The 23,785-nt window shown below is 51.8% G+C and overlaps 1 protein-coding gene across 1 annotated transcript in view; it reads right to left on the bottom strand.

The window, feature by feature from the left end:
- Positions 1–23,785, bottom strand: part of CDH23 (cadherin-related 23) — a 310,969-nt gene that overhangs the window by 142,802 nt on the left and 144,382 nt on the right. The window contains 2 exon segments of the mRNA XM_011991084.1: positions 15,944–16,022; positions 23,033–23,161. Coding sequence (XP_011846474.1) covers positions 15,944–16,022; positions 23,033–23,161 — 208 coding nt within the window.

Genomic DNA, 23,785 nt, shown 5'->3' with positions numbered 1-23,785 from the left:
CGTTTACTACCCTCAGATCAACTGCAAAAATACTTATCTTTCTTTCTTTTATCTCTTTTAGAGAAAAAGTCTCACTCTATTGCCCAGGCTGGAGTGCAATGGCATGATCATAGCTCACTGTAACCTCAAACTCCTGGGGTCAAGCAATCCTCCCAACCTCCCAGGTAGCTAGGACTACAAGCATGGGCTGCCCTACCCGTGGAGATGGGGCCTTACTCCATAGCCCAGGCTGGTCTAAACTCCTGGCCTCCGTGATCCACCTGCTTTGGCCTCCCAGAGCTTTGGGATTACAGGTGTGAGCCACTGCACCAGGCCTAAAGAGAGTTATCTTTAAAACCCATTCCCAGCTCGCAGGCTACACAAAAACAGGGAGGATGTGGCTCCTGTGTCGATGTGGGGTGTGAAGAGGTCGGTCACTGCAGTTACCATTTGCGTTTCCCTGATTTTTAGTCAGTTTCAGCATCTCTACGTGTGTCCACCCGTCATCGGGGTTTCCCACTCCATGAATATCCTTTGCTTATTTTTCTGTTGGATTTTCCAACGTTTTCCTCTTGGTCTGTAGGAATTCCTTATATATGCTAGCTATTAGTTCCTTGGTTTTAATTGTTGCAAAAATTTCCCTATATATCATTTGCTGTTAACAGTCTACATACTCTGATTGAATTGGAACTCCTTTGATGTAGAACAACTTTCCTTCTATGGCATGTGCTCCGGGGATGCTGAGAAGTCCTTTCCTACTACAAGGTCATGAAGATATACCCCCACATTTCCTTTTATGAGCTTTATAGTCTACCTTTCACATTTAGGTCTTGAATCCATCTGGAGTCTACCTTGGTATACGGCGTATGGTAGGGATCTTGCTTTTTTTTTTCCATGTGGTGAGCTAGTTTTCCCAACACCAGCTACTAAACAAGTCATCCTTTCCTCGGTGATTTGTGGTGCCACCTTTATCACACAAGTTCCCATATTTATATCTGGGTCTGGTTCTAAGAGCTCTATTCTGTCCCATCGGTCTGTCTATCTCTGAAAGTGTACTAGATGTATTTGGGGCCTGCCCCACGCATGGCCCCACCACCCTCTTCTGTACCAGCTGCCTAGGGGACAGCATTTCAGGCTGCCAGCTCCCTATGGCTTGCGGACACTGCTGTGGTGACCTCTCTAGGAAACTCAGAATGGGGTAACTATAGTATAGAGGTGCTTGGCAGCTGAGACAGCAGCTGAAAGGGCATTTCAAGAGCAGCGCAAAAAAGAGGCAGTGGCCCAGGTGAGACTGTGAGGGAGCCAGTGGAGAGAGGCAGATGCTCAGAGAGGGCACGGATGCTGTGGTGGGCTGAAGAATGGCCATCAAAGGCACCCAAATCAAAAACCCTGCAACCTCTGCATGTTACTTACATGGCAAAGGGGACTTTGCAGATAGGGTTTGGTTAAAGATCTTGCAATGGGAGATTAGCATGGATTGTCTGGGTGGACCCTAAATATAATCACAAGGATCCTCATTAGAGGGAGGCAGGGGGAAATTTGACTACAGGAGAGGAGAGGGCAATGGCAACAGGGAAGAGGGGATCAGAATGATGCAGCCACAAGCCAAGGGATGTTGGCAGCCACGAGAAGAGGTGGAAGAGGCAAGGATGGGATTATCTCCTGGAGTTTCTAGAAGGAACTGGACCTGTTGACACCTTGATTTTAACCCCATAAGCCTCATTTCAGACTTCTGGCCTCTAGAACTGTAAGGGAATAAACTTCTGTTGTTTTAAGCCACTAAGTAAGTGGCATTTTATTATGGCAACTATAGGAAATGAGTACAGATGCTATAGGAAAGGAGAAAACATCTGAGCTTTGTTCCTAGTTCCTAAGCCAGGAGACCCGATGCTGAGGAGCGTCAGCTCAGGATATCCATGGGAACCCCAAGCCTCACAGCAAGCCCCTTTTCCTGGGCTCCTGAGAGCTCTTGGGTCCTTGTAAACATAGATGCCCTGAAAGGAACAATCCACACTCCTTAGCTTGGCCCAAGACCCTTCAAATCATCTTCCACGTTTCCCTTTCTGCAGTCTGGTTTGTCTGTCCACTGTCCTTTAAATGTCCCTTGGTCCTCCCTCTAAGCCTCTGCTCATCTCAGCCTCTCCTGCTTGGGATGCTTTCCTCGCCACCTAACCAACCCACCCCTCAGTCCCAGCAGCAGTGCCAATAACATTGCCGTGTGGGTGCTAGTGCACCCGATTTCCAAGGGCCATTCCATCCAACAGAGGGCTGACATTTCCTGAGCGCCTGCCCTGGGCCAGGAGCTGTTCTGAGCCCTTCACATGCATTGAGGTGACTCTCAGAAGGAAAGTCACTCAAGGAAAGGCCCAAGTCTAGATGACTCGTCTATCAGCATTGCCTGATCGTCAGTCATGTGGATACCAGCCTCCCAATTTCTGCTATGTTTGTATGAAACTTCTATTGTTATTTGTTTAGTAGTTTTAATTTTTTTAAACATCATCCTAAAAAAAACTCTTGAAGGGTATCACATGGAGAACCAGTTCATCAGCCATGTGTAGAGGGTGGCTGTAACATGGGGAAATGAGCCTGTGTGGTTTGCCTCCATGGTTAGCTGCATCAGCTCAACCTCTGAAGGCTCCAGCAGCTCTCCTTGTGTCCAGTGGGGACATGAGCCCAGTTGAAGAGGTGCTAAAGACAGGAGCACCCAACTGAACCCTTTCCTGGATAGAACTGACAGAAATGGAAATTCTGTAAGAGAATCAAGAAGGGAATAACTGTCTCTTGGTGTGATTCAATGTTATTTCACGCCTCACCTGTGCATCCCTTAAAATCATCCCTTGGGAGTATCTTCTTACATTTGGGGAACGAGCATTCAGCTGAAGCTGTTATCCTCGCCTCTGCCCCAGCTCTCAGCCCTTTCGGCCTCCTCTGATCTCCCCCAGGAACTCACCGACAGCACCAGCCACTCAGCAAATGCTGTGATGGAGGAGCGATTTCTCATACGTTTACCTCTGCAGCAAATCCTCAAGCTTCTCGGTGGCTTGGTTTTACATTTTCAGTTTCCGTTATACAGTCTTGTCTGTCTCCTCAAGACCACCCCATGTGAAAGCTGGCACATTAAGACCTTGCCGACCATACGCTGAGTCATGAATGATCAATTCCCCAGTCTCTAGAGACTTTTTTTTTTGGAGACTGTTGCCCAGGCCAGAGTGCTGTGGGGCCATCTTAGTTCACTGCAGCCTCAAATCCCTGGGCTCAGCCTCTGGAGTAGCTAGGACTACAGGCACATGCCACCACACCCAGCTCCTACGGACTTCTACAGAGGACTGAAAGCATCCCAGGGACTCAAATCCTCATTTGCAAAGTGCTCCTTTCAATCTCAACTAAATTGCTTTTGCTGACATTTGGGACTACCACTGTCATTATGAAGAAAAACTAGTCACCAGCCCCTTTAAAATAATGCTTGGTCTGCCGGTCATCGTTGTGAGGTGCCCTTCAGCATCTGCCTTTACGGATTCAAAAGTGCTTCAATGATGTGATCCCACAAGTGAGGGCGGGGGAATCCTCACGCACTAGCAGTGGAAGGGGGTAGGAGGGGCAGTGAACTAGAAAGCAGAAGCAGCCCAATTCCACCCACCTCACCCCCATAAAGAAACGCCTTCAAGTGGTGGGTAGGGGTAAGGCTGGGATGGGAGAACAGCCCGACAGAATCAGATGTTGAGCAATAATTTCATTCTGTGCCAGAATGTTTGTTCACTTCAATGATTGTCTGAAAATATCTGCTCTGAAATCTCTGTTTCCAGGATATTGGTCAAATATTTGAATGGGGGCAGCCAGTTAATTGACTCAGAGCATTTGACAGAGAGGCAGAGAGAGAGGTGGCAGAAAGCACAGGAAGTTTAGCCAAGTCCAGAGGTAGAACCAGTGATTCTCAGCCTGCAGCAGCCCGCTCCAGTGCTCAGGGCAGGGAGAGGTGGAGAAAAATAGGCTTAGAGCCAGGCTGCTGGGTTCAGTATTCGGTTCTATCACCTACCAGACATGAAACCTTGGGCAACCGGGCCTCAGTTTCCTCCTCTGTAAAATGGGGATAACAATAATAGGACAGTCTCATGGGGTTATTGAGAGGATTAAAAGAGTTGATGTAGGTAAAACATTTAGATCCATTAGCACACATCCAATAAGTGGTAGCTATTATTATGACGTCATTATTACTCCATAGTCTGGCATCCAAACCTTTCCCAATGTGAGTTCCAACCTGCAGGAGAATGTTAGGGCGGGGGTAGGGGGAAAGTCCTATGAGTGTGTGCTCACAACCTACCCTGCGGGTGGCAATGCTTCTTCCTCACCATCTCCCCAAACCCTCCTTCAAGGACTGCCTTTCCTGGGGGAACAAACCCTATGTGTATTACATATGTCATGCTTCAGGCACCCATGATGAATTACTTGTGTAGTTGGTTTTCCCTAGGGTCCATACTGGATATGTCTGGGGAATGGGTGGGTGGGCTTTCAGTAAGCTGATATTTTGGCTAAAATAAAGCTTTCTTTTCTTCTTATTTCTTTCTTTTGTCCACCTCCTTTCCTTCCTTCCCTTCTTTTAAAAAAATTGCTTTAGGCCGGGCGTGGTGGCTCACACTTGTAATCCCAGCACTTTGGGAGGCTGAGGCAGGTGGATCACAAGGTCAGGAGTTCAAGACCACCCTGGCCAATATGGTGAAACCCTGTCTCTACTAAAAATTAGCTGGGTGTGGTGGCGGGCGCCTGTAGTCCCAGCTACTAGGGAGGCTGAGGCAGGAGAATGGCTTGAACCCTGGAGGTGGAGGTTGCAAGTAGGCTGAGATGCCGCCACTGCACTCCAGCCTGAGTGACAGAGTGAGACTCTGTCTCAAAAAGAAAAAAATTGCTTTAAACAATGGGCTCTGTAGGAAAGATGGGTGAGGAGGGTGGCATGGTGTCCTCATGGCCCTTCCTGGCCCTACAGAGGGAAGGGCTGCAGACCGGAGCTGGGGGAGCTGTTTGCGTGTGAGTGGAGAGAGGCATGCAGTGCACAGGGCTCAGGCAGCGGGGCTGTGGGACCCAGATCCCAAGTGCAGCCTGCAGCAGGGGAGGAGCCCACAATCCATCTGGCTCCAGGGTCATGGGGCACCCAGGGGACGCTGGGCCATTTCAGGGGCTAGAGAGGGTGCCTACAGCAGGGGCCTGGTGAGTTACTCACCTCCAGCAGCTTTGTGCAGGGGACACCGAGAGGGATGAGGGCAGGAAAGCTGGCAGGGCAGTTAGAAAGTGCAGGAGAACTGCCTCCTCCCCACCCTGTAGGTGCCTCTGCAACATTTGGTGGGGATTTTACAGAGAGCTGAAGTCTGAGGGTTATACAGTCATGGAGGAAGGCCACAAGTCAGTGAAATCTGGATTTTTAGAGACCCCATTAATACCTACAGGCTGAGGAATCCAGGCCTGGTGTTTCTTGTTTGCATTTGTCATCAACTAGACTATAATTTTTTCAACGCTAATAATAACAATAAAGTGTGCCTACTATGTGTTAGGCACTGTTTTGAGATCTTTGCTTGTATTAACTCATCTGATGCTTAAAATAACCCTATGAATATTCCCATTTCACAGATGAGGAAACTGAGGCACAGGTGGATGTAGCCTGCTGAAGGTCACCTGAGATTTGAGCCCAGGCTGACTGTGGGAAGGGATTGTGATGAAGGTTTCTTGCCTGCTCTCTCTTCCCAGGGTGCCTTGCCCGTGGCAGGCACATAATAAATACTGATGACACGGACACGCTGATAGAAACGTAGGTGCAGATGTCAATGTTTTTGTTCCCCAGGGAAGCCATGAATCAGAGCTGTGTGGGGTGGGAGGTGGCTGATGGGCTGAGTAACTAGAACTCCATCTGGCTGCTCACTCTCTCTGCAGGGTACCCCAGGGGGTCTCCCTCCTACGGCCCCCACCGAGTTCTGTCATCCTTCCTGCTCTAGCAGCGGCTAAGCTGAGCCCAGAGAGACAAGGAAATAGCAATGTGGACTTGCAGGTGTCTTCAGGTTTAATATCTTTGTAACCATATTGCAAAAGGGCATGCCTAAGACAGCGCCTTATGCTTAATCTTTCTCTCTTATTGCTTTTTCTTTTGTATGATTTAACCTTGCACCAGGTATCAAGCTAGATAAATAAAAACTTTTATTTCAGATTAGCCTCGGCTGGAGGCTGCCTTGAAAGCTGAGCAGTCATCCAGGGAGTCAGATGAAAAAGGGAGCTGGGAATCTGAGCTGCTTAGAGCGGCTCGTCTCAGGTTCAAAGCCCCCAGAAGATATTGGAGACCTTTTCTGAGGCGGGAGCGATGAGGATCTCTTCCCATGCCCATAGCCTGGAAAAGTGGAGGCGGGCAGCTGACATTTCCCTGGTCCAGCCTTCCTAAATCCCCTTCCTAGATGCCTCCTCATCCTAGGTACCCTCTCCTCACCCTGGCGTTTTCTTCCTGACGTTTTTAACACACCGAGGAAACACTGTCTTTGCTGATTTATTTACGATCCCTTTCCTCCACTAACATGTGAACTCCATGAGGGTGGTGATGGGGGCTTTCGGTTCACAGCTGGTCCCGGGGTCTAGCATGGAGCTTGGCACACAGTAGCCACTGAATAAGTACTCACTGGTTAGCTGAATGAATGAATGAACAAATGCATGAATGAATAAATGAATGATTGAATGAATCTTAATATTCCACTCCTACACACAGACCACCAGGCTGACATAAATCCCTTGGCTTTTCAGGCAGAACAGCAAACAATAGCAGAAAAAAATGTGAGTTTTAGAAGCAGGAAGGTCTCGGTTTGAATCCTGGGTCTGCCGCTCATTTGCCATATGGCCCTAAGCATGTTTCATGAGCTCTTTGTGTCTAGGCTTCCTCATCTGTTAAACGGCTCTAGCCAGCCACATTCGGGGGTTATGATGGGGGTGAGAGATGACGTATGTAGCTGAAGGCAAACTCTTGAACACATCCAGAGAGAGATACATGGATGCTCATAGCAGCACAGTTTGTAATCAACCCATCAACAGGGAAATGGATAAGTAAACTGCAGTATTTTCCCATGATGGAGTAATACGCATAGTAAACATGAAAAATGATACCCGCCTGACAGCATGGAGTCTTGGATATATACTATTGAGGAGAAAATAGGAGTCCCAGGAGCCTATGTATAACATGATACTTGTAAAATAAAGTTCAAAGACAACTAAATCCAAGCAATATGTCACCCACACACATGCGATAAGATATTTCCCACAAGGAAGAGAATAAGAGAATACAGGATTCAAATATGTGGTTCTGGGGGATGGGAGGCAGGGAATGGGGTGGAGGAGGAACACACAGGTGGTAAGGTGTGGGGAAGGTAAGGCTAAGGTGAGGGTAAGGTGTGGGTAAGGTGAGGCTAAGGTGAGGCTAAGGTGAGGGTAAGGTGTGAGTAAGGTGAGGCTAAGGTGAGGGTAAGGTGTGGGTAAGGTGAGGCTAAGGTGAGGCTAAGGTGAGGGTAAGGTGTGGGTAAGGTGAGGGTAAAGTGAGGGTAAGGTGTGAGTAAGGTGAGGCTAAGGTGAGGGTAAGGTGTGGGTAAGGTGAGGCTAAGGTGAGGCTAAGGTGAGGGTAAGGTGTGGGTAAGGTGAGGGTAAAGTGAGGGTAAGGTATGGGTAAGGTGAGGGTAAAGTGAGGGTAAGGTATGGGTAAGGTGAGGGTAAAGTGAGGGTAAGGTGTGGGTAAGGTGAGGGTAAGGTGAGGGTAAGGTGTGGGTAAGGTGAGGGTAAAGTGAGGGTAAGGTGTGGGTAAGGTGAGGGTAAGGTGTGGGTAAGGTGTGGGTAAGGTGAGGGTAGTGAGGGTAAGGTGTGGGTAAGGTGAGGGTAAGGTGTGAGTAAGGTGTGAATGACGTGTGGGTAAGGCGACATAAGGCATAGGTGATGGTCTTGCTCTAGGTGGGCTGGTGAGTTTCACAGGCATCCACAATATTATTAAGGCTAAGAATGAAACAAAAGAGAGCTACACATGGACCAATGTTAATCGTGAGCCAAGAATTACATTTAAATCAATTCTGTGTACCAGAGGTAGACCAAGTTAAAAGAGAAAGAGAATGCAAACTAAATGGTGGCTAATTTCATATTCCTCCAAAGATCTCAAAGCTCTTGAAAGTCAATAAAAAGCAGTTATCTTAAAGATTGAGGAAAAAGCAGAAAAGAATCAAAAAAGAAAAAAAGACAAGTTCCCGTTGACATGGGGGAACCAGAATCTCCCACCCAAACAACCTCCAACCATGAACAAGAACCCCCCCAATCCCGCAGAGCTGCCTCAGCCATGGCTCTGGCTCAGAGACATGGTTCCCTAAGCTGTGTGGACTAATAAAAAGGGCCCATGCAGTCCATGCTTTGCCCAGCTGGGGAAGCGGACTCAGGTCTAGCAGAAGGGGGAAGCCTTGAGAGTGTTTCCACAGCACTCTACGTTCCGAGCAAGGGACAGAGACAGACTCCTGCCCATGAGGAGGGTATGGGGAAGACGAGACGCAGAAAGGGAGAGTTTCACTGTGCTGCAGTGAAACCTCTTAAAAGTCCACCCACCAGTGTTATTTATGGGAACGAAGCAAGGGGCAAGCCACTGTTACTGACAAAGAGCATACTGGACCTCATTAAAGGAGAGAGGAAGAACAGGGAATCATGAGCACGGCTGTAAAGACTGGTTTATCACAAAGGCGGGCTCATGAGAGCACCAGGAGAGGCCGGGTGGCAGGAAGCACAGCCTGGAGAGAAGAGGGAGAAAGATCGGGGGAAGGAAGAAGTGCAGACTTTCCTGTGGCTCATCAGGAGAAAGTGAGCGTTGGTGTGATACATTGTTGCTGTTTCGGCGTGATGATGGGAGAGAACTGTAAATAACAGGCCAGCGTGTTTGTATAATTAAATTAAAAACCCTCCAGAGGCTCTGTCCCTAGATATTCTTGAAAGAAGAGAGCTACAGGATGCAAATGGGCTAAACCTACACTTTGGATGGTAGGCTTGTTCTAGCTTGAGAGAGAATGCTTCTCAATTGCTAGTGGCTGCAAGAGGGCAGGTAAGAAAGGCTTGGAGGCCCATCCTTGTGCTGGGATCAATTAGTGATGTCTGCCATGGGTGAAGAATGGGGTGTTTTGGTACATGTGGGTCTAGGGTGGCATTCACAGATGTTAACAGGCTTTTCTTACGAATATGTCCCTTTCTGCATATGACCCGAGAAACCTAGACTCAGACGTTAGTAGTTTATTTGTCTCCTCCTTTTCCTGCATTATCTATTTTCAGTACATCACCAGAGCCTGCTGACTCGGCTCCTATACATCTCCACAATGACCCCCAGACCTCCCCTCAGCAAGGATAGATTAGAGTCACAACCTGTTAGCAGATCGCCCTCATTCGAGTGCTTCCTGCTCCAATCCACCCAGAACTGTGTGAGATGAATCTCCCAGTGACCCCGTGTTCACTTCCCCCACCCCAGCTGCACTCAAGAACCTACTTCTTTTTGCTTTCTATGTCTTCTAGCAACTGCCCTGCCACCCCTCTCTTATCTGCCCTGGACTCCTTCCTGGTGACCTCTGGCTCCAGCCAGGTGAGCCATTCCCCAAGATGCCCCGAGATGTTTGGGGCTTCCAGGCACCTATTGTGCTACCCCAAGCCAGGAGCTGTGGTGTGCGATTCAGAGTTCCAAAGCAATTCTGCTTTTCCTGAGTTTTTACTTCTCAGGGTGAGAAAATGCCAAGCAGCTTAATCACAAGGGATTTGAAGTGTTTCGCACGATGGTCTCCTATGATAGCTGTCCCCCACCAGGCCATGGCCAGGGGCCCAATTCAGTTATTGGCATATGTCGGGGGTGTGAGCTTGTGCAAGTGTGACTGTATCTGATTATTCTCCCTGTGTACACACACACACACACACACACACACACACACACACACACACACTTCCCTTCAAAGCAATCAATGTATTTTCACGTATTTCAATGTATTTTAAAGCACCCAATGTACCTCCTCACTTGGTAGCATTAAAATAAAATTCAGAGACAAGCAAGGGAAAGCTCTGTTCTTCACTAACATAGTACCCCAGTGTGACCTGGAAGTGAGGCCACTGCCTTTCAAGTTGAAAGTGAGGGGTTTTGGCCTGATACTTCTCACTTACCCTTGATTCTAGCCCTGTGTTTCTCAACCTTCTCTTCATGATCACCCACCCCACTCAATCCCTTGCCCCAGGAGCCACTTTAGACATTTTTACGTAATTACTTTCCTCCCCTGACATGAAATGTCAACACCACGGATATAATGTAAATCTGCTTTATACATTAAAAGAGTAAGATCCTCCCCAGTACAAAATTTTGCCGCCATTGAGAACACACGCTCCTTTAGAACAGAGCTTCTCAAAGTGTGATCCCCAGGCCAGCAGCATCAGCGTTGCCTGGGCGCACCCAGAGTTTCTGATTCTTTAGGTTTAGTGAGGATGCAAAACCTTGCATTTCTAATAATTCCCAGACGATGCTGATGTTGCTGCTCTGGGGACCACACTTTGAGAACTAGTGGGTTGTCATGGAAACTGGGAGGTTCTGGAACCTGAGGGACTTGGGTTCGAATCCCTGCTCTGCCTCTTAGTAGCTGTGACTATTGGCCAATATATGTAAACTCTCTGAGCCTTGCTTTCCTTGTCTACATCTTTCTCATAGACTGTTTTGAGGGATAACTTGTGTCCAGGCTGTGCCTGGTACATGGCAGGCACCCAATAAACAGGGTTCTCCTCCCCTCACTCTGGGGGATGGTCCTGAGCTGTGGACGACAGCAGATGGGAAAATGGATGTGGGTAGCAAGAAGAGATTAGGCCTTTTCAGCATGAAAAGAGGACAGAGCTCTGCCCTCACCCACGGCACTTGTCTCGTCAGCACCTCCTCCAAGGCCTCCACGTCCCCCTTGGCCTCTGTCTGGCTCTGTCCCCCATTGTGGCCTGTGGCCGAGCAGTCGGGGCTGCAACTCTCAGCTGGACACCCCAACCTCTTCCTTACTTGCTCCTACCTGCTGTCCCCCAACCTGTCTGCTCCACCTTGACCACAATGAGCTGCCCAAAAGCACTCCTGACCATGCACCCCACCCCCCAAGACCCCCCAGGTGGACCCCTGCTGCTCTCAGGACCGGGGCTGGCATTCTCCTGAGCCGGGCACCCCACATGCTGCATGGCCAGCCTGGCCTCCCTCTGCAGCCTCAGCACCCGACTCCCCCACCCCCCCGCCACTGCCTCCCCTGTGCGCTGCGCCCAGTCACGCTGAGCTACTGCAGATGCATGAATGTGGCTCCTCTCCTACTGCAGAGTCTCTGTACACACTGTTCTTTCTGCCTGTCTGCCCCTCTTTCCGTTGAATTCTTACTCCTCCTGCAGTGCCTGGCTTCTGTGATCTCTCCTTGTGGAGTCTCTCCAGCCTGCGCTGAGTGGCTGAGGCACCCCCTCCCAAGGATCCTTTCTCTCTTCTTATCATGGATATTTTTGAACACACACAGAAGTAGATAAAACAGTCTAACGGGCCCCCAGGGAGCCATCACTCCATGTCAACATCAGCATATCTTGTGCCTCCTCTTCCCAGAGTTCCACCCGGGGAACAAAGCTGCCTCTGCATAGGTCTGTCTCCTGACCAAACTGCAGGTTCCCAGGGCGAAGATGGTGCCCTGGTCTCCACTACCTCTCAGGACATGAGCATAGCTCCTGGCCCGGAGAAAGCCCTCAGTCAGCTGTGGGTGGGAATGAAGAGTCCACTCTGCTCAGTGCCTTAGCTACAAGATCAGGTGCTCTTCTGTGTGCTGACTTGGCTCAGCTCACTAAACCCCCATAGGCCTGTGAGGCAGGGGCTGTTATCATCTCCATTTTACAGATTGGAAAATGGATGCTTAGAAGGTTGTGCAGCTGGTCAGTGGCAGAAGCTAAGCCGAGGCCACCTAACTCTAGAACAGAGCCGCCAACAGAATTGGAATATGAGCACATGGGTGATTTTAAATTCTCTAGTAGTCACAAAAAAGAAATAGGTGACATTAATTTTAATAATATGCTGTATTTCACCCAGTATATCCAAAATATTATCATTTCAACATGTCATCAATATAAAACATTACCAGTGAGATATTTTATCACCTTCTTTTGCACACTAGGTCTTCAAAATCCTACGTGTTTTATTGACAGCATCTCTCAACTCAGACTAGCCACACTTCAAGTGCCCAGTAGCTACATGGGCTAATAGGCAAATGCATTGGCTGGCACAGCTAGAGGTCACCACCATGGACAATGGCTCCAGAGCCTGTACTCTCAACCACTGCCCTGTGCTCAAACAAATGAGGAAATGAATGAATGAGTCCCAAGGACTCCTGGGTCCTGCTTGTTCCTTGACAATTAATAATCCTTAATATTTTATGGCCCTTTCAAGTCTCTCCAGCACCTTCTCACCCATGTGGGGATTATTAACCCAGTTCCGTGGGCGAGGACCACGGGGTCGAGAGGTCGAACCCCTTACTCAGATACATTGCTGGCAGGTGGCACAGCTGGGCCTCGAACCCACAACTTCTGACTCCAAGTTCAGTGCTCTGTTGGTCGGAGGGAGGGGGGCGAATGCAGCTGCCCCTTGAAGGGGGGTTGTGTCTGTCTGGCAGAGGAAGGATGAGGCCAGAGAGGGTGTCTGTTGAGACCACAGGCTGGGGCTGTCCTTTGGGGACGGGAGCCTGCAGAACTCTGTTTTGGTCAGGCCCCAAGAAAATGATGCCACTTGTGGGTGGCAGGGCAGGTACAGGCTGAGGGAGAAGATGGGACCCATGCCAGGTCATCTATGGGAAAGAACTTGTCATTCCTCAGTCTCAGTTTGGCCACGAGGAGCTGAGAACAAATTGATGGCAATGGAGCCATAACTTAGCGCTGAAGGCCTCTTTGTTCTTGGCAAAACAGAGGGGTCATTAGTAATGGGGAAAGCACTGGTGTACAGACATAAATCCCCACAGCTGCAGGGCTGATAAACAGCCTGGAGGGGACAGGGCCTCAGGGGACTGGGCAGGTTAACTGTGGGCCATGGATCTGTTGTGGGCTCAGGCCTGTCTCCAGCCACGTGGGGCAGATAGGCCTCACCCACTGCAGACAGAGCCACCACCAGCCCAGGCTTCTGGGGGTGTCCCAGAGACTTGAGTCACCCACATCACCACACTCAGGACTCTCCACTTGGCTCTGCCCACCCGCTACAAAGCCCTTAGTTCTTTCTTTCAAAGGAAAATGGTTCCTGAACTGCTAGGGCTGGGGCAGGCCCCTACTAGGCACTCAGGGCAAGCTTGGGGCAGTCAGCTGTGAAGATGCCCTCAGGGTGACATGCCCTCTCCCTTGCCACATCCATAGCAGACTCTACCAGTTGAATACTGCGCTCATGAGCCTGTTTGGTTCCATGATCCTCTGCAGGCAGCCATTACCAATCAATCAAAACTGGCATGTGAGAAGTAACCCATTTGTCATCCTTTCTAAAAGCCCTTAAGACACATCTGTGCTGGCAGGGGGAATCCTATAAAGCTATGCTGAATGCCTCAGGCCTTCCAGAAGTTTCTGCCTCCTGCCCTCACCTCCACATACATCCCTTCTCTGTGGTTTCAAATCTTGGGTCTCCCTTCTCACCCTGATATGTGTACTTGGGAGCCTGTCCCAGGAGATTTTGCCCCAGTTGTGCCCGGACTGCAAGCTCCAGAGTCCAGCCCAGACACCAAAGGCTCAGCAGCTCAGCCCTCCAGCCTCCTTCCCCAGAGGGAGAGAGTAGAGAGATGGTTCTGGCTGGAGCTATCAGGGTTTATTTGAAGACTGGAGAGGACCCAAGGGTCTGGACTGGCAGCCTGGCACCCAGCATGAACCTGGAATGGACCAGCGCCCTGGAGGATGGACTCAGAGTCTCTTGAGAAGTTCCCATTCTAAGCATGACCTTGAACCAAGTCCTGGCTCTCTGTTCCCCACCTCCATCCAGGCTGGGGTATATCTGAAACCAGCCCAGAGGCTGTCAGCACATGAGAGACATGCCCCCGCCCAGCTGAGCACTCCCTTCCTGCTGCCACTCTGTCCTGGCTCCCCAACTCCATCACCCAGGGCTCACCGGTGTTCCCTCAGTTCTCCAGCACAAGCCCCTGGTCACTGGGAGGCTCTTACACTGTGTCTCAATTTGCAAAATTCATGAAGAAGATCAGCACCAAGACAGGCCTCCTCTTCCCCTCTGCCCACCTAGAAAGGGCCTCGATTCCCAAGCGGGTCCTGCCTTCCTGCAGAACAGTTTCCTTCCTGGGCCTGGCTTCCTCACATCCCCATCTAAGGACTGCCTGAACCTGAACTGCTGTGAGAAAGGACCATTCTTGGACCCATCCCAGACCTCCAGGAGAATCTCCGTGGGGCCCAAGGACTTTGTATTTTGGGTAGGAGCCCCAGGAGATCTTGGGCAAGCTGGAGTTTGAACACTCACTCCCCTAGAGTGACATTCACTCATTTTGCAAGTACGTATCAGGGTTTATGCTAACCAGGTCCTGTGCTGGACACCAGAATGATGAAATGCGGGGAGGGGGTGGTGCAGAGGCCCAAATCCATGCTCCTGCTGCCGGTCACCACCTGCGCTGGGCTGGGAGTGGCTCTGGGTCCCAGAGTACCCTGGGCTTAGAGACAAAACAATAGTCATGTCAGCAGCTGCAGGTCCCAGGGGGACACCCCTGGTTTCCTGCATTGCCAAGGACATAAGATGTCTCCCTCCTACTAGCTAACCCCTAGCTTCCCAAGGTAGCATTAGCTGCTAGCTCTAGTAATAACCATAGCTAACACTTATGCAGTACTTTACATGCATTAACTAGGCCCTTTATATGTTAAATCATCTGACTCTTACATCACCTCGAGGTAGGTACTCTTACTGCTCCCATTTTGTGGAAGTACAGGTAAATTGAGGGATAGGGACCCACCCAAAATAACATGACACAGTAGACTCCCTCCTCCTCCATGTTCTTGATCACTATGCCTTGCTGTCCTCTGAGCTTCAGGGGCAGGATGCTACTCCAGCAATGCCAGTCCTGGTTCTGGGGGTGCGGGGGTATGGTAGGGAGAGGCAGTGGGTGGAAACTGGCCAGACGTCCTCTCGGCCATCAGCCTGGCCTGCCCAGATACACCAGGCTGACCCTTCACCGACTCGTGGGCTGGGCAGGGAGGCGGTGAGTGGCATGTATGGGGGGTGGGCAGAGCCAGAGTCTGTGGGTGAGCAGCCTCTCGCCGCATCCTCAAGGCATCCTTGCTCTAAAACCAACCAGCCCTGGGAGAGCCGAACAGAGCTGCCATTTGTCAGTCTTTGGGTGGGGCATGGGTCAGGGATCCTGTCACCCAGAACCATCTCTGCCATCAGTCACTATTCTGCTCAACAAAGGCATCTGGTGGCAAGGGGGCCAATGTTCCCCCCTGCAACATTCCAGATGCGACATGAATTCCTAAGGGTTGGAAATGTGAAAAGAACATGAAATCAGCTGTAGTTGCAGCTCCGTTTGTTCTACAATGATGTTAGAACTGCCACCTTTTCATCAAATACGAAAAGAAAAAGACAAACCCAGAGGGCTGGAGGTGGTTAGATGGGAGTCACCCAAGTCCCAGGCCAGAGCCCCAAAGTGCCCAAGTGTCTCAGACCGTGGACAGCAGCACACGCTCCCACCCCCCAGTGCCAGCCAAGCAGCCCCTAGACATTTTAGCCTCTGTCGGCTTCCCAGCATCTCTTCTCCCCGTTCCTACTGCCTTCACTCGGTCCCCTTCCTGGCCCTTTGGCGAGGACTGTCCCTGTAGGCAGGTCTCCTACCCTGTCCCACATGCCCACAGACCTCTCCCTAGCCCTCAGAGCTTGAGACACCTACTGGCTCTCCTTGGGTGGAGGACAGAGGGGTGAGAGGAGAGGGGGCAGCCTCTGCCTTACCTGAAACAATGGTGTAGCCAATGCCCCGGGGACGTCCTTTATCCTGGTCTATGGCGGTGATGATGCGCACCGTCGTGCCCTGGGCAGAAGAGAGGAGGGACTTGAGTTTGGGTCCCCTGGCTGCTGTCTTTCTTTGCAGCTGTCATGGCACCCACAGCTTCCCTCCCCAGGCTGATCCTGGCTGCAAGGGCAACCCAGGGAGTAGGTGCCAAGGGCTCAGGCCTCAGCTGCCCTGGGCACACACTGCAGTTCCCAGGCAAACGCCCTGTGGTCCATGGGGAGGCCCAACCTTACCGATGCTATCATTCCCCTTTCCCCTTCGCATATCCCTTGTTCAGATGGACCACCATGGAAGAAGAACCGATGAGGAGCATTCAGCGAAGAGACAAGAGATCTGCTCTCTAGCTCAACCACCCATCACATTGCTGTGTGACCTTAGGAAGGTTGCTGCACCCCTCTGGCCTCACTTTCCCCCCACCTTAATAAGAATGACAGCAAAAAGCCTGGGACCTTGTTTTCACCGGGGTCTGAATAAAGGAGAACATGATGGATCAATTACCTTAGGGATGAAAGCATAAATCGTGAAAGCATGTACCTCGGGGGATGGCCATGGCAACTCCGGAGGCTGCCATGGCCCTAGGAACCATGGCCCACACAGTGCTGTGCCTGGCAATTCCTGCTTGGAATGGCTCTGCCCACACCCCTATTCATTCTCTCTGCAGCACTGGTGGAGAAGGGTCCAGGAGCTGGAACTAATAGGATGGGGAGCCAGGGGAATGCGTTCTTGGGGAGCATAGCCTATGGCATGAAGTCAAGGATATCTGAGCAGACAGCTGCTATACACATATGAGGAGTGTGAATACACGTGTGACTCAGATGGAGCCATGTGTATGTACCAAAAAGGGGAGAAGTCCACCTGGAGGAACTGGCAACCTGTTGTACAGATGGCAACATTCAGCATGGGTCATGAAGCATGAGTAGGAGTTTGCCAGGGAGAAAACATGAAGAGGAAGGTGCTCTGGGTAGAAGGCAGAGCTCAGGAAAGTGCTTGGAGGCTGTCCTAGGAAGAGATCCTGGCATACAACTGGCACATTCAAATATCAATTAATGGGTTTGTTGATTGACTGAATAAACAAGTGAACAAACAAGAGTTTATTTAAACCTTCACAGAGCCCTTAAACCTTAGGGTTTAAGGTCACCGCCACCACTCGCTGAGTCACCCCTTGCCCGGGGCAGCCTTTACCTGGCTCCCCAGGTCCTATCGCACCATGGCCAGTGGCAGCCACGCCTGCCCACCTTGCTTGCCTGAGGCTCTGGTTCCAGGCCACAGTGTTCCCCTGGGTGACAGAGAGCAAGACAAGCCTGTCCCCACCCCCTAGGGAAATGTCAACTCTGGCATCTGCATGGCTAATGAGGGGCTCTTGTGGCCTTGGCCACTTCTCTACACTCACTGTCTATCAGCAGGAGGCTGAAGCCTGCGCTGCACCCCTACCCCCCTCACCTGTGCAGAGAGGCTTGTTCCCTGACAGGCACACCCTGCGCTCTTGTGGGACAAGCTGCTCCTCCTCTAACTCCACCCAGTCTTGCTGCCATGACACAGCAGGGGCACCCCCCTACCTCACCCTCCCCAGGCACTGGTATCCCTTCACAGCAGTTGCTCCACGCTCTCCTGGCCTGCTAGGATAACTAGGCCTGAGGCCCACCGGAGCACCACCCCAGAGAGTCACTAAGCAGTACTCAGGGGCAACTGCACGTTCCAGGCACACATGCAGGGCAGGGCTAGGCCAGGCCCCGGATAGTGATCCTCAGGAGGAGGCACGAGGGGGCTGGTGTAGGCCTGTGTAGAGGAGACCTGCCGACCAAAGTGCCCTCAGTCCTCAGAGCCCGTGCTGGGCTCCTGCATGGGGCTGCCCAGAGGCCTTCTGGGTGGGCAGGGCTCTGTGGAGGGCAGTTGGTTCACCAGGACAGGAGGACAATGGGGACTCTTCCCACAAGAGTCATACCCGAGCTTCCACGAAGCAAGGTCTGACAGGCTCCTGGCAAAGTCTGGGGTTTCATCTCTTTTTGGGTAAATAAATCCACTTTTAATAAAACCCTGAGCTTTTAATACAAGTGCAGCCAGAAAGACTGGAAATGTTATGAGAAGGAATTAACAGGGAGGAATGAGGGCTCCTGGGAGCCCACAGCACTTGTTTCAGAGGCTCAGTGATTATATTTTCAATATACTGAAACTTATTTCCAAAGACAGGGGATGGAGAAGTGTGGCTGTGCTCGACCCAGAGCCGGCCCTGCTCCCAAGGGCACGCTGCCTGCTGTGCTTCTCCAGGGAGCCAGTCCAGCTGCGGTGTGTACCAGGGTGCGACCTGCCAAGGGCATCTGCCCTTCACAGGAATCCACATTTCAGGGAGTAGGAAGCCTCCTGAGAGAGAGGCTACAGTGTGCAGGCCTGCAGGGGCCTAGCTGTTTGTGATGGGAGGAGCGGACAAGCACCACAAGCTGGTTAAGGGTTTGACTCTGCTGCCAGACTGCGTGCGCTCAAATCCTTTAAGTTACCTGTAACCTCTTGCTGCCTTGTTTTCCCCATCTATAAAATGGGTAAAAATCACAATCCCCAGCCCTCAGCAGCCGATAAACGTGAAGCACTCAGAACAGCGCCTGACGTGCGGCAAATGCTATAAACGTGATTGTTACTATTTATTTGGGCCTAGAAGCGCTGTGTGCATCTGAGGACAACTCAGGGGCCTCTTCCCAGAAAATGCACATCCATGTGGTTTTTTCCAAAGAATTTCAGCAAATTCAGACTCCCCAACACCCCACATTAATCATCTCTACCTAGCGGCAAGGGGCTTTCTGTGCATCGTGAGGACAGCTAGCAGCCTCCAGGGCAGAACTGGCATGAGTGGAGTGCCCACGATGTGCCACTGTGTGGGGCACCCAGCAAGGTTCCCCCTCTCTCTTTCCTCACGTGGGGGTACGTGTGAGCAAACTAAAGCTCAGAGTGCTCAGGGATTTGCTGAGGGTCACAAGGTGCAGTGGGGAGGGGAAAGGGGCGGGGTGACTGGGGAATGGAGGGCCATGTGGGGTGGGCCCGGGGGACCCCATTGCTCTCTGGAGGAGGCAAGGGCTCAGGGCTCTGCACCCAGTGGGTGTGCCAAGCTGAGATGTGGGTGAGGTGTGAGAGGCAGTCCCAGCCTCTGAGGCCCGGGCAGTGAGGACACAGTGGAGAGAAGCTGGACTTCTCCAGAAGGGAGCAAGTCTCCTCCCTCTGTGGCTTGTCCCTTCCAAAGATGCCCTTGTCAGGAAAACCGTGGACACAGGAGCCCAGCTGGGCTGTGCGTGGCCTCAGGGGTCCATGTCCTCCTCCTTCTCAGCAAGCTCAGCTGGGACACCCCCTACCCCATTTCCATGACGGGATTAAGGACTTGAAAGGTGAATGGGCAGCTTGCTTCGGGAACAGGAGGCGTCCTTGGAGGGGGCAGGCTGGTGGGGGCTGAAAGGGACTTCCGATGAGAGCTGCCACAGCAGATTCTGAGGTAGCAAATCCTATTTCTCAGTCCTTAATTCCAGTCAATTCCAGTCGAAGGGCTGATAGGCATCGGCTGGCAGTAATTTGTGCAGTTTATCCGCTCTTTTCACCTTCTATCGGCCCTTCACTGACGGGCAGGCCGACATGCTGCTGCTCGAGTGAGGAAATTAAAATCTGATGCAATAATCCCAAATAAGAAGGATTTTATTAGGTAATATATACACTTTAGATGAGGCATGCTAGCCCGATATGCTGATAGGGGGAGGCATACATGCTGCGAGCCGCAGATAAAGAGGGGGAGTTGGGGAGAATGGGGAAAGGTCCGGTTGGGGCCCCGGGGAAGCAGAGGCAAGGCTGGGAATGGGGGTGCTGGGGTCCTCTGGCCTGGGAGGCAGAGCAGGCCAGGGTGCATCTCAGCCTGGGCCTGGCCAGGGAATTGCTGCATTAAATCAGGGTTCTACACTGTAAAGGGACATGGAGGGCCCAGATCAAGGCACAGAAACCAATTAGCAGCCAGGAAAGATCAGGCTGGGAGTGCAGGGGAATCAGCCTGCAGGACAGAGGCTCTGCAAAAGGCAAGGGAACTCGAGAACTCCTCACGTGTGGAGACCAGAGGAAGGGCAGAGGTGTGTGGACACAGAGGTGGATTCTGTGGGCACCAGTGGAGCCGGGCAAGGCTGGAGGGTCTGAAACCCTCAATGCACTGCCTTCTCTGGCTCCCCCAGCCCAGCCATAAGCCAAGCTACGGGGTTCAAGCCTGCACCACCCAGATTGAGGGTCTAGCAGATCCCTGGGCATGGGCCTTAGTGCCCTTGTGGAGACAAAGGAGCAATACTGGCGAGGCAAAGAGACATCAAGATCCCTGTCCCCGAGAGAGGAGAATCATAGCATATGCCAAGAAATGGAGCATCAGGAGACCGGGAGTTAAGGAGGGCAAGGATCTGGTTTGCTGAGACCGAGGGGGCTGCCCTAGCAGGAGCCTGTGGGATCACCTGGACAGCAGAGGGCATGGCTTAGCATGGGGCCTGCACATGGGACAGCCTCATCAATGTTTGATGGGTGCATAAAAGGATGAAGTGCAGACTGAATGGATGGACAGCTCCGAAATCTGCAGGTCTGAAGTGAAAACACGCACACTGAGCATTGCACGAAATACTAAAAACAATACTAGAAAAAGACAACTTAGGGGTCTCAGCGGACACTCACACCAGGAACACACATCTTGCCAACTATTATGACTCTGAAAGGAAGCTGAAGCTGGGAGCCCCAACCCAACCTGGCTACTGTAATTGACTGACCAGGTCACTGCCCAGCGTAGTTTAACGTCCGCTAATTGGCAGTACTTGCTATGTGTTTTATGTGCATTATCTCCAACCATTAAAACCCTAAGGCGAGGGAGGCAGCACTGCAGGCACAATTATCCCCCTTTCCCAGTGAGGAGGTGGTCAGGAGGCTGTGTGACTCAGCCAAAGTGAGTACGGCAGTGTGGGACTCCTTTGAGCTCCTCTGCCAGCCCGGCCACCACCGTGTCCTGTACTTCAATCTAGTTGGCCTTGGGCATCTTCCCTGCCCTTAGCCCTGGGCATGATGCCCTGGAGACCCAAAGGAAGGCTGAGATCATGTTCCAGAGACGCAAGTACCTTGATTACTGGGGGCTCAGAAGTAGCCCACATATATAGGTAACATTACAGGCAAGACTATAATTAAGTGGAAAATTATGCAGCATAGAGAGAGTTAATTCTACCAGGGTTGAGGGAGAGGAATTGCTGTCTCTGGGACAGGTAGGGAAGAAGCCAGGGAAAAAATTATAAGAAAGGTAGAGTGAAAAAATTATAAGAAAGGTAGAATGGGTGGGTGGACTTTGGGCTGGTGACAAGAGCAGGCACAGGGGCGGAGAGGGTGCAGGAGGGTGAGTCTGCCCAGGGTGTTGGTCTGCCCAGGGTGAGGGTGCCTGTTCATTTGTCCATTCCATAACCATCTCCTGAGCACACACTGCATGCTATGCCCACAGCAGACCCTGTCCCTGCCCGACTGCACGCTTCCAGTCCTTCAGGGGAGCAGAGGTGGGGCAAGTTGTTCAAGAGTGCTGAGCACTCAGGAGATGCCCAGGGGCCATGGGCAGATTGTGGGCCCTGCCTCATCTGAAAATAGCACATCAGGGCTGACCTGATGCTGTAAAGGTATTGGCCTGGCAAAGTTGGGCTAGGGGCAGAGAGAAAGGGGGCTAGGAAAGTCATGGGAAAGGGGCTGGGCTGCACTGAGAAGAGTCAGCCTTCAGTCTCAAAAGCTGGGGCTCCCACTGCCCACAGAATGCTAAGAAAGAGAAGGCTGGGGAATTGGGGGCATTGATCTGTCCCCTTCTACTCTCAAAGCAGCTTCAAACATTCAACAGTAGCAGGCTGGAAAGGATCCTGCTTCTTGGAGCCTCCCTCCACACCTGCCCCAAGAAGGAAGTGGCCGAATGCCAGCCCCACACACCAGGAGACTGGGGCCTCGTGCTCTGAAGGGAGGCCAGTGGTCAGGGCAGCCCTGGTCTCCAAATGAGGGGTCAGGCCCAGGAGCACAGCCTGCACCCCAGTCAAGGGAAGCTCGTCTGTCACATTCAATTCTGTGAGCCTGTGCGGAGGTGCTGGTGGGGCCCTGAACACCCACGAGCCTCAGGCGGGTGCCCCACTTTGCTCCCAAAGCTGAGTCCTTCCTCTAAGCACACCGAGTTCCCTCAAAAGAAGGGGCTCATTTATCTTTCCCCAAATGCTGTTCCCTAAGCTGATGACCAGGGATTGTGACTGCCTAGGGGAGGTAGCTTTTTCTAATTTTTCCACCCAGAGCCGGTGTTGCATCCAAGTTTGCACAGACGCACGAGTGGTTATGAGACTAGAGATGGCTGCCGTTGCCCATCTGGCCCACAGCTGAGCAAAGCTGCCCCACCCACAGCCGTGCAGAGTGGGCCGAGGCATGCTTTGTCCTCTAAGACACCCATGGGTAGCCGATCGACAGGCTGGTGACCTATGACCTTGCAACACACCAGAAAAATCAGGAGCCTTTCTTGGAAACCTGGACTTAAGAAATCCAAAGACTGGGCGTTAGGGAGGGCAGCAGGAGCTGCAAGCTCGCAGGGAAGAGCTGGGGCCAAGAGGGCCCTTGAAGAAGGGCAGCTGCCACCATCTCTGGCAGTGCTCATCAGCAGAGAGGGACAGACTGACACGACAGGGACACAGCTGAGCTACACTGATGTTCTGTGGAGCCAGACTGAGTCTAGATCCATTCTCCAGCCCAGGCTGGATTTTGCATGGGATCCCCATCCCTCCACATAAGTCTGTCTGAATGGCTCCCCATTACTTGCCCTGGAAGCCTTTGTTCTTTGCCACAAGGAGCCCCTGGGGTAGAGTGAGAGGGTGAGGAGATGGGCATGGTGTGAAGAGTGGCTGGGGTTTCACTGTGCCAGGACACCCATCACTGCCACGCACAGGGACTGTGCAGGAGCCAAGGAGGAGCCCGGCCCACTACAGGGCTAATCCCTAACAGGAGCTCAGAAGGAAGTCCCTCAGGGCCAGGAGTCTTACCGGAGGAGAATGCTCGTAGATGTTGGTGCTGTAAGGCAGGTTGATGAAGATGGGGTCCATGTCCTGGACGTCTGTGATGATGATGGCCAAGTTGGCCAGGGTGGACAGAGGCCTGGTCTTATCTTGATCCTTAGAGAGCAGAGAGAACACACAGCCTTAGGCCGAGTGATGGTGGGGACACTCACACACATATGTACACACACACAGACCTGCACTGTGCAGCACATATGTGCAAACACACGCACACACACACACCCCCCCCATGCTCTTGCACTCCAGCAGGGAAGGGCTTGGTTAAAGGAAGCTTAAGAACTCTAAGAACCCGCGGTGATTTCTGAACTGTACAGGAAAACACAAACAGCATCCCCAAGGTCCAGAGGAAGACAGCTTATCCAGTGTTACAAAGCAGGGCTGGGGTACAGCTAGACCTCCAGCCCCTAGCAGCCCAGGCCTGACTTCCTTGGACATCGGGTGATGGGATGACCAGCTTGGAGTAGATATGGTGCCACCTTCAGTTCCTTTGCTGAGTTCAGCCGGGGGCCGCCACCCCTCTCTGTGCCCACTTCCTGCCCCCACTCATCCTAGGGCAGCAGGGGATTGACAAGGATGGGGACTCCTCGGAAGAAAGGCCACAGAGGGGATTACTCTGGCACCTGCGTTCCTGCATTCATGAGTCCCTTGCTTTGGGCTGGGGTTTTACGGGTTAAGGACTTTTCCCAGTCTAACCAGCAGGGGGAGCTCCAGGGTCTGTGA

Source organism: Mandrillus leucophaeus, unplaced genomic scaffold (genome assembly GCF_000951045.1).
Source record: "Mandrillus leucophaeus isolate KB7577 unplaced genomic scaffold, Mleu.le_1.0 Scaffold39, whole genome shotgun sequence".
Taxonomy (NCBI): domain Eukaryota; kingdom Metazoa; phylum Chordata; class Mammalia; order Primates; family Cercopithecidae; genus Mandrillus; species Mandrillus leucophaeus.
This window is presented reverse-complemented; position numbering and strand designations above follow the sequence as displayed.